This window comes from Musa acuminata, chromosome BXJ2-7 (assembly GCF_036884655.1).
Source record: "Musa acuminata AAA Group cultivar baxijiao chromosome BXJ2-7, Cavendish_Baxijiao_AAA, whole genome shotgun sequence".
NCBI classification, from domain to species: Eukaryota; Viridiplantae; Streptophyta; class Magnoliopsida; order Zingiberales; family Musaceae; genus Musa; species Musa acuminata.
This window is the reverse complement of record NC_088344.1, coordinates 21222261-21233752: the sequence shown is the minus strand read 5'-3', so window position 1 is coordinate 21233752 and position 11492 is coordinate 21222261. Positions and strand designations below refer to the sequence as shown.

Sequence of the window (11492 nt, the reverse complement as noted above, 5' to 3'; positions counted from 1 at the left end):
ATGTAATGAGGAAATAAAGCAAGTAAGAGGGTTTGCAGTAATGTAAATAGCAGTAATGAAATGCAAACCAGAGATTACACCATTTTTAAAGTGGTTCGGTCAAGTGACCTACATCCACTTGCGAGGCCCCTCTTCGATGAGGCTCCCACCTTCCACTAGCAAATCTCTTGAAAGAGAAGGGTAAATACCCCTCTTACAACTTTTACAAGCGGTTCACTCTCTTACAGATTTTCAGCAAGAAAGAAGGAGGTGAACACTAGCAAATTGAAAACAAGAAAGGTAAAGACTCTTCTAAGACTTTTCTCTCAATCACTTGCTGCTCAAAAAGTTGTATTCTCAGCTGAGACTTGAGGGGTATTTATAGGCCTTAAGAGGATTCAAATTTGGGCTCCAAAAATTTGAATTCTCTGATATTCCCGATGCTGGCGGTGCCACTGCCCAACCAAGCGGTGCCACCGCCCAGCCTAGGCGGTGCCACTGCCTAGGCCAATTCAGCTCACTGGTTAGGCTCCAAACTTGGCCCAAACCAATCTGAACTCGGGCCTAATTGGCCCCTACTTGGGTTATAAGATTAACACCTAATCCTAACCCTAATTAACGTGCTAACTACGAATTTAAAGACATTTTCTAAGCTATTACAAAGTCCGTAAGTCAAGACTTTTTCCGACGAGCTTCCGGCGAACTTCCGACGGTTTTCCGATAAACTCTTGAAAACCATTCTGCAAACTCCCGGCAAGCTCCTAGACTTCACGATTTGATCTTGACGAGTTCCAATGAGCTTCTTCGGCAAGCTCCAATCTTTCTCGGTGAGCTCCGCGAACTTCCAACGAACCTTCCGGCGAGCTTCCGAAAAACCCTTCGGCAAGCTCCCTACTCATTCTCGGCTAGTTCCGGTAGCATTCCCGACGAACCTTCGGACTTCCGTCGAACTCTTGAACTCGCAATGAATCCTTCGTGCTTGACTCCAACACTTTGTTTTGCTTTATGTCTTCGTCGTTATCATAGTTAATCCTACACACACAAGCTAAAACGCTACTCCGATCTAGACAATTATTGCAACGCGAATTGACATTATGTTGCCCGGCACGTCATTGGTTGGTGCTTCGTCCGATTCTTCGTTGCATCGTCCTCTCTTGCAGCTTGTTGCCCAATCGGCAGTTGACCTCCGCAACCCCGATATCCTTGGTGTAATTTCACTCTCCTTGGCCCGATGCCCGACGTCCGATGCCTTCTGCTGTCACGACCCGACAAAATATCGACAATATTTAAGATCTTCATCACAACAAACCCAGGATCCAAACACATATTTGAGGTCACTAAGAAAACATTCAGATCAAAAATTTCACTTCTATAATCTACCAATTCATAACCCTATGCAATTCATAAACATAGCACACATCTCTCGATAATTCATACAATCTGAACTCAACTCATCAAAATAAAAACCACAATATAAATCCACAAGTGGGGAAATCTATGCAGTCACCATAATCATCGATTTACCATAAGTTCATACCATTACACAAATTTAATTTAACATTCCAAAACCCTATACATGAGGGATCCTTTAGCTTACACAAAATCCACAGGTTTAGATTCATAGTCACATTTCATTAGATGCAAGGTAGCTTATACACAACTACATATATGCTAACAAAAGTTCTGCCCAACGTCTTCTAAACTTTCCACTGCCTCAGCCCAATCTTAACATTTAAGCAAGCGATACGCTATCCTGAAAAATTTATCAACAAACGGGGTTAGCATAAAGAGCTTAGCAAGTGACTAACATATCCATATCAAAATAGTACGATTTCCAAAAAGATACAGTTTCAAAACACAAAGCAGAATATACGATTTCGTAGACATAATATCATTAGGAGCAGAATCACAATTGTCCTTCCAATCATACCCATTAGGTTCCTGACAGATGGAGCATAGAGTAATTGGAGCATATCAGAAACAAAGGAAACATATCGGAGCTTATCAATGGCATATAAAATGTTTCGAAGCATATGAACGGCATATGGAACATTTCGAAGCAAAATCATCAAGGAATGAAGCCTTTCAGAGCATATCGGTACACATATCGTACAAGAGCTCAAACGTCGTCCTTGACGTTGCAATCATATCAATCTTATCCAGAGTATGAACAGAAACAAACTCACCAAAACTCTGGATGTCATATCAAACATATAGAGGGTGTAGTGGGATCTCAGTCAGAATGTGATTCATCCATTTCTGAATGACCACCTGACAAAAGTCTCCCACGTCTGGGAGCTCCATCCACCCACGTCTAGGTGAAGTCAAAGGGGGCCGGCAGAGCATCGCAGGCTCTAATCACATACCCACGTAGCGGGCAACAAACACAAACAGAATATCCCTCATAGCGGGACCCCACATAGTGGGCAAATAGCGCATACCCTTTACCATTTCTGGCAAAGGTCCAGACAATCCCACACACCAGAGTACAAAAGGGCAGTTTCAACAATAAGTAGCATACATCGGAAGCACACGCGGAACAACGAAGCTTACATGTGCCTTTTTAAGAACAAATGACGCAAGGAACAAATCTCTCACAAATGTATTCATATTAGAAAGGAAAATGGAAGCAAGAGTGTACAGGGAATCCAATTATAGTTAGCTCAATTCAAATAAGAAGGTTAGGCGAATTCAAGTAATCAAAGGAATAGAACAGAATACGCGAAATCGACCAAAGCTCGATTTCGGACAGAATTCCAGTGGCACATCAAACAAATATTTCAGAATAACAATTTTGCTCCAATACCCATAAGAAGACTATGGTCAAACCATACATCAATCTATATTCGGATGGAACAGATTTCATATGAAACAGGGCTCCCAACACAGAGTTACCTCTGATTTGGTAACACAAGGTCAAAATCACAATCACTGTTTTGCAGAATTTATAGGGTCGGATTCAACAGATAATAGGGTAGGCAATTGAATTCCAAAATTTTCAAACCATATGTCAAAAGAAAGATTTTCAAGTCTAGTTTCAAATAAAATCAGTTTGGTACAAATCAGAATTTTCAACAGGGAGTTATAGGCATTTTAGTAGCGATAGGTCAGAAATCTTGAACTCTGTTTTACAGCGTCTATAGGCTCATTTGAAAAAAATGTTTGGGTAAGTATTCGGTGTCCAAATTCTACAAAATTGGTGTCAAAAGAAAGACATAAGAGTCTAATTACAAACAAAATAGTTCCTGCCTGAATTCACATCTTATACTAAAACTTACAGCCGAAGCAGTGTATAGGGGTCAGTTTACCGAAAATATTTCAGAATCCATGGTTTTAGGTCCAAAAAGAGTCATATCAGTTTCAAAACAGAAATCTTCCAATTTATTTTGAATCAACATAAAAACAGAGTCTAATACTTCTGTAGGATGGGGTTAGAACACTTGCCTTTGCAAATTTTGACCCGAAGTGACAAGATTAAAGCAAAAACCCTAAAAGCCCTAATTTTTTTTTCTCTTCTTCTTCTTCTTCTTCCTTTCTTTCCCTGATCACCCACGAGCTGCCTCCTCTGCTTCCTTAAGAACAAAGGCAGAGAGGCTTAAGCGGTGGAATTTGTCATTTGGTGCATTTTGCAGTTTAGTCCTTGTTTTTATCATATTCACGATTAGGTCCTTAGGGTTTACATATAGGTCCTCAGATTCTTTCTTTTCTCTTTTTTTTTTTTGAACATATCTCCCAAATCTTACAAATAAGTTACCTCTAATTCATACTCTATTTCTTTTGTCAATTAAAATAGATGCTTACATTATCACCAGAAATTTATACGAACATTCGGAAATGAGGGGTGTTACACTCTCCCCCCCTTAAAAGAAAAATTTAGTCCTCTAAATTTATCGTACCTCTATTCGATGAAAAGACGAGGATACACCTTTTTAATTTCCTCTTCTAGCTCCCAAGTTGTCTCCGCTCCAGAATGATGTCTCCAAATTACTTGAACCAGTGGAATGACCCGATTCCTTAGGACTTTTTCTTTCTTATCAATAATCTAAATAGGCTCTTCCACATAGGATAAATCTTTATCGATCTCCACCAGCTCATACTTAATGATGTGAGAAGGGTCATACATATACTTTCTAATCATCGAGACATGAAATATATCATGGACATGGCTCAATGCTAGTGGTAAGGCAATCCTGTAAGCGACAGAACCAACCCTCTCAATAACCTCAAAAGGTCCAACAAATCTTGGGCTTAATTTTCCTTTCTTCCCAAACCTTATAATGCCTTTGGAAGGGGAGACTTTTAAGAATACCAAATCTCCGATTTCAAACTCAATATCTCGCCTTCTATTGTCGGCATAACTCTTTTGACGACTCTGAGCAGCTTTTAACCTTTTCCTTATAACTTGAATTTTCTCGGTAGTTTCTTGTATCTTGTCCGGTGCTAACAACTTTCTGTCTCCAACTTCCTCCCAACATATAGGTGTTATGCACTTTCGTCCATATAGAGCTTCATAAGGAGCCATCTGAATACTTGAATGATAACTATTATTATACGTGAACTCAACGAGTGAAATATCCTTATCCCATTCACCTTTCTAATCCATAACATAGGCTCTAAGCAAATCCTCAAGTGTTTGAATTGTTCTCTCTGACTGACCATCAGTTTGAGGATGATATGCAGTACTAAACTTGACTTTCGTGCCTATAGATTCCTGTAATCTTCTCCAGAATCTAGAGAGAAATCTGGAGTCTCTATCAGAGATGATCTCCTTTGGAATACCATGAAGTCTTACTATTTCATTAACATATAAATCTGCAAGTCTATCAAGTGAATAAGTCATATTAACCGGTAGGAAATGTGCAGATTTTGTTAACCTATCAATGATAACCCAAATAGCATCATGCTTCCTCGAGGTTCTGGGTAGTCCCGAAACAAAGTCCATAGTAATACATTCCCATTTCCATTTAGGAATAACTAAAGGTTGCAGTAACCCTCCAGGTCTTTGGTGTTCTACTTTGATTTGCTGACACGTCAAACATTTTGAAACATACATTGCAATTTCCTTCTTCATGCCTTCCCACCAATAATGACTTTGAAGATCTCTATACATCTTAGTGCTCCCAGGGTGTAGGGTGTACTTTGAAGTATGACTTTCAGTTAGGATTTGATTCTTGATATCTAGTTCATTTGGTACACATACTCTCTCCCCAAATCTCAATAGGCCATCCTTTGAAATTTGAAATTGTGGCTTCAATCCCTTTTCTACTTCACTCCTCAAGTAGATTAAATGTGGATCTCGTAATTGTCCTTCCTTAATTTGTTGCATAAGATCAGACTACACTTGAATGGAGGCCATCAAAATCATCGAGTCTTGCTCTTTCCTCAAAGCTTTCAAATCAAAATTTTCTTCTATTAGCTTCCATTGCTTCACGACCAGACTAGCCATAAAACTTGTAGATTTCCTACTATGTGCATCAGCTACAACATTGGCCTTGCCTGGGTGATAACGGATGGCACAATCATAATCCTTCAGAAGTTCTATCCATCTTCGCTGCCTCATGTTCAACTCCTTCTGAGTGAAAATATATTTTAAACTCTTGTGATTAGTGAAAATTTCAAACTGTCGACCATACAAATAATGTCTCCAAATCTTTAGAGCAAAAATAATTGCTGACAATTCCAAATCATGAGTTGGATAATTCAATTCATAACCTTTAAGTTGCCTAGAAGCATAAGCAATTACTCTCCCTTCTTGCATCAAAACACATCCTAGGCCCTTTCTTGAAGCATCAGTATAAACTACAAATCCCTCACTACCACTTGGAATGGTGAGAATAGGGGCACTAGTCAATCTTCTTTTTAACTCTTGAAAGCTTTGCTCACAGTCATCACCCCATACAAATTTCATATTCTTCTTAGTGAGTTTGGTGAGAGGTTGAGCAATTCGAGAAAATCCCTCCACAAATCTCCTGTAATATCCTGCCATGCCCAAGAAACTTCTAACCTCTGTTACATTTGTTGGTACTTCCCATTCAACTACAGCTTCTATTTTCTTTGGATCAACAGATATACCCTTCCCTGAAATCACATGACCTAAGAAAGCAACTTCATTCAACCAAAATTCACATTTGTTGAACTTCGCATACAACTTCTTTTCTCTTAGTATGGACAATACATCTCTCAAGTGTTCCTCATGCTCCTGATTACTCTTTGAATACACCAATATGTCATCAATAAATACAATTACACAGATATCCAAGAGCGGTTGAAATATCCTATTCATTAGTTCCATAAAAGCTGCAGGGGCATTTGTCAGACCAAAAGGCATCACTAAGAATTCATAATGACCATATCGAGTTCTGAAAGCTGTTTTTGAAATATCCTCCTCCTTGATCTTCAACTGATAATAACCTGACCTCAAGTCAATCTTAGAGAATACTTGTGCACCCTGCAGTTGATCAAACAAATAATCAATTCTAGGTATGGGATATTTGTTTTTGATGGTCACCTGATTCAACTGTCTATAATCAATACAAAGCCTCAATGTTCCATCCTTCTTCTTCACTAATAGTACCGGAGCACCCCATGGGGATACACTGGGTCGTATGAAACTCTTATCTAATAATTCTTGTATTTGCTTCTTTAACTCTTCTAGCTCGAGTGGTGCCATTCTATAGGGAGGCTTAGATATTGGGGTTGTACTGGGGACTAGATCAATAGCAAATTCACCCTCTCTATCTAGAGGTAAACCAGGCAAGTCATCAGGGAATACATCAGGGAATTCTTTGACCACTGAAATTTCATCTAGGTGGGTTTCCTGATTTGAATGCTCCTTTACACACACCATATAACAAAAACACCCTTTCTGCATAAAACGATAAGCTTGAAGTGCTGATATTAAGCTAGGAGGCATATCATGCCTAATGCCCTCAAAGATAAATATAGGCTGATCTGGTATGCAGAAAGTAATTATTTTTTTGTAACAATCAATACTAGCGTGATGAGAAGATAACCAATCCATGCCAAGTATAATATCAAAACCCTGGATCTTTAGGAGAATCAAATCAGCCAAGAGTTCATGGTCTCCAATAGAGATCAAACAAGATAGGTAGACCAAGTTTGTTGCCAATGAATCTCCAACAGCAGTTGTTACATATAACATATAATCCAGGGGTTTAGGTGGAATATCCAAGTGACAAGCAAAGTATTTTGAAACAAACGATAAGTTGGAGCCGGGATCAAACAAAACTTTTGCATTTCTTTTAGAAACATGAAGAATACCTTCCACCACTGATTTAGAAGCTTTAGAATCTTGTTCAGTGATAGCGTACACTCTAGCATGGGCTGAGGGTCTAGGAGACAGTGGCTCTTTTTTTCTATTCAGTGGGCAATCTCTTAGTTGATGACCTAGCTTTCCACAACCAAAACATGCTCCAGTCACCCGAAAACACCGGCTTGTTTCATGATTTAATCCGCATTTTGCACATAACTGAGTCCTCCCCAATGGTTTCCTTTTCTCAAATCCAGATATCTTAAACCTCTTGTTACTATCTTCATATTCATTTTCTCTCCTGCTTTTGCTAGTAAATTTGTCCCTTTTGTTCTTGCCAATGATTTCTTGAATTTCCTCCATGTCTCTTTCAATTTTCAAAGCTCTTTCTACCGTATCAGCATATGTCTGTAATTTTAAAGCTGACATTCGGCTTCTTATTGCCGGCCGTAATCCCCTTTCAAACCTTCTTGCCTTTCTAGATTCATCATCAGTCATATGTGTGGCAAATCTGGAGAGCTCAGTGAATTTAGATTCATACTTTGTAACCGTCATACTTCCCTGGATAAGATTCAAGAACTCCAATTCTTTTTGCTCTCTCATGCAATCTGAAAAATATTTGTCGTTAAACTTTTCTTGGAATAACTTCCAAGTCATTAGCTCATGTTTGATTTCAGACATCCTCTTAATCATTCTCCACCAGTGTTCAGCTTCTCCTTCCAGCATAAAGGTGGCAAGAAAAACCTTTCGTTCATCAGAGTAACTTAAGGCATCAAATATTTTCTCTATCTGCATCATCCATCGTTCTGCCACCATTGGATCAGACTCACCACTGAAACTGGGAGGACTAAGCTTCTTAAAATGTCCAATTCCCAACCCCGTCTGGTTTGATGTCTCTGTCCCATCATTATTTCCTTGTTGGACAGGTTGTTGTTGTTGTTGCATCACTTGTGCCATAGTCTCCAAAGTCCGCATAATACCACTCAATTGATCAGCAGTAGATGCAACAGGAGAACCAGATGATCTCGTCATCCTCGCTTCCTAAAACATCAAAAGAACATTTTCTTTGATCAATCTCTAATGACAGTCAATAAACCTCAAATAAAGATAATATTCTTAGTGATTCTCAAATCATGCTCTAATACCACCTCAGTCACGACCCGACAAAATATCGACAATATTTAAGATCTTCATCACAATAAACCCAGGATCCAAACACATATTTGAGGTCACTAAGAAAACATTCAGATCAAAAATTTCACTTCTATAATCTACCAATTCATAACCCTGTGCAATTCATAAACATAGCACACATCTCTCGATAATTCATACAATCTGAACTCAACTCATCAAAATAAAAACCACAATATAAATCCATAAGTGGGGAAATCTATGCAGTCACCACAATCATCGATTTACCATAAGTTCATACCATTACACAAATTTAATTTAACATTCCAAAACCCTATACATGAGGGATCCTTTAGCTTACACAAAATCCACAGGTTTAGATTCATAGTCACATTTCATTAGATGCAAGGTAGCTTATACACAACTACATATATGCTAACAAAAGTTCTGCCCAACATCTTCTAAACTTTCCACTGCCTCAGCCCAATCTTAACATTTAAGCAAGCGATACGCTATCCTGAAAAATTTATCAACAAACGGGGTGAGCATAAAGAGCTCAGCAAGTGACTAACATATCCATATCAAAATAGTACGATTTCCAAAAAGATACAGTTTCAAAACACAAAGCAGAATATACGATTTCGTAGACATAATATCATTAGGAGCAGAATCACAATTGTCCTTCCAATCATACCCATTAGGTTCCTGACAGATGGAGCATAGAGTAATTGGAGCATATCAGAAACAAAGGAAACATATCGGAGCTTATCAATGGCATATAAAATGTTTCGAAGCATATGAACGGCATATGGAACATTTCGAAGCAAAATCATCAAGGAATGAAGCCTTTCAGAGCATATCGGTACACATATCGTACAAGAGCTCAAACGTCGTCCTTGACGTTGCAATCATATCAATCTTATCCAGAGTATGAACAGAAACAAACTCACCAAAACTCTGGATGTCATATCAAACATATAGAGGGTGTAGTGGGATCTCAGTCAGAATGTGATTCATCCATTTCTGAATGACCACCTGACAAAAGTCTCCCACGTCTGGGAGCTCCATCCACCCACGTCTAGGTGAAGTCAAAGGGGGCCGGCAGAGCATCGCAGGCTCTAATCACATACCCACGTAGCGGGCAACAAGCACAAACAGAATATCCCTCATAGCGGGACCCCACATAGTGGGCAAATAGCGCATACCCTTTACCATTTCTGGCAAAGGTCCAGACAATCCCACACACCAGAGTACAAAAGGGCAGTTTCAACAATAAGTAGCATACATCGGAAGCACACGCGGAACAACGAAGCTTACATGTGCCTTTTTAAGAACAAATGACGCAAGGAACAAATCTCTCACAAATGTATTCATATTAGAAAGGAAAATGGAAGCAAGAGTGTACAGGGAATCCAATTATAGTTAGCTCAATTCAAATAAGAAGGTTAGGCGAATTCAAGTAATCAAAGGAATAGAACAGAATACGCGAAATCGACCAAAGCTCGATTTCGGACAGAATTCCAGTGGCACATCAAACAAATATTTCAGAATAACAATTTTGCTCCAATACCCATAAGAAGACTATGGTCAAACCATACATCAATCTATATTCGGATGGAACAGATTTCATATGAAACAGGGCTCCCAACACAGAGTTACCTCTGATTTGGTAACACAAGGTTAAAATCACAATCACTGTTTTGCAGAATTTATAGGGTCGGATTCAATAGATAATAGGGTAGGCAATTGAATTCCACAATTTTCAAACCATATGTCAAAAGAAAGATTTTCAAGTCTAATTTCAAATAAAATCAGTTTGGTACAAATCAGAATTTTCAACAGGGAGTTATAGGCATTTTAGTAGCGATAGGTCAGAAATCTTGAACTTTATTTTACAGCGTCTATAGGCTCATTTGAAAAAAATGTTTGGGTAAATATTCGGTGTCCAAAATCTACAAAATCGGAGTCAAAAGAAAGACATAAGAGTCTAATTACAAACAAAATAGTTCCTGCCTGAATTCACATCTTATACTAAAACTTACAGCCGAAGCAGTGTATAGGGGTCAGTTTACCGAAAATATTTCAGAATCCATGGTTTTAGGTCCAAAAAGAGTCATATCAGTTTCAAAACAGAAATCTTCCAATTTATTTTGAATCAACATAAAAACAGAGTCTAATACTTCTGTAGGATGGGGTTAGAACACTTGCCTTTGCAAATTTTGACCCGAAGTGACAAGATTAAAGCAAAAACCCTAAAAGCCCCAATTTTTTTTTCTCTTCTTCTTCTTCATCTTCTTCTTCCTTTCTTTCCCTGATCACCCACGAGCTGCCTCCTCTACTTCCTTAAGAACGAAGGCAGAGAGGCTTAAGCGGTGGAATTTGTCATTTGGTGCATTTTGCAGTTTAGTCCTTGTTTTTATCATATTCACGATTAGGTCCTTAGGGTTTACATATAGGTCCTCAGATTCTTTCTTTTCTCTTTTTTTTTTTTTGAACAGATCTCCCAAATCTTACAAATAAATTACCTCTGATTCATACTCTATTTCTTTTGTCAATTAAAATAGATGCTTACATTATCACCAGAAATTTATACGAACATTCGGAAATGAGGGGTGTTACATCTGCCTTCCAATATCTTGATGTGATCTCCTCCGGCGCAACGTCAATTCCTCCTGCGTTAACTATCTAATCCTGATCGAGTAGACCTGCATCACTCAAAATGCAGTTAAACATAAACATAATTATCAATTGGTTTCATCATCAAAATACGAGATTCAACACTCATCACTTGAGTTTTCTCTCAAGTGGTCTTCTGAAATTTTAAGTGTCATATCCTTCCTGTTCTTTGGAAGGATGTCTTCTTGCTCTTCATGAGCTTTGCAAGTCATCTCGTAGGTCATTAATGACCCGATTAGTTCTTCAAGAGGGAAGTTGTTTAGATCTTTCGCCTCTTGAATAATAGTGACTTTAGGATCCCAACTCTTAGGAAGGGATCTTAGAATCTTATTTACGAGCTCAAAATCCAAAAAACTTTTTCCGAGTCCTTTTAGACCGTTGACGACATCCGTGAAACGGGTAAACATGTCGCCAATAGTCTAACTCGGTTTCATCC

The 11492-nt window shown here is 38.6% G+C and overlaps 1 protein-coding gene across 1 annotated transcript; it reads right to left on the bottom strand.

Annotated features, from left to right (window-relative positions):
- Positions 1-1510: 1510 nt before the first annotated feature.
- On the bottom strand, positions 1511-8280 carry LOC135616339 (uncharacterized). The gene is made up of 2 exons (XM_065115527.1): positions 7261-8280; positions 1511-1732 (listed from the first exon to the last, which is right to left on the bottom strand). Exons 1-2 carry the CDS (start codon positions 8222-8224, stop codon positions 1728-1730), a joined length of 969 nt encoding a protein of 322 aa, XP_064971599.1. The 5' UTR covers positions 8225-8280; the 3' UTR covers positions 1511-1727.
- Between the last annotated feature and the right edge of the window lie 3212 nt (positions 8281-11492).

Excerpts from the sequence above, each read along its gene's own strand:
- LOC135616339 (XM_065115527.1), bottom strand. The coding sequence starts at position 8,224 with ATGCGGACTTTGGAGACTATGGCACAAGTGATGCAACAACAACAACAA.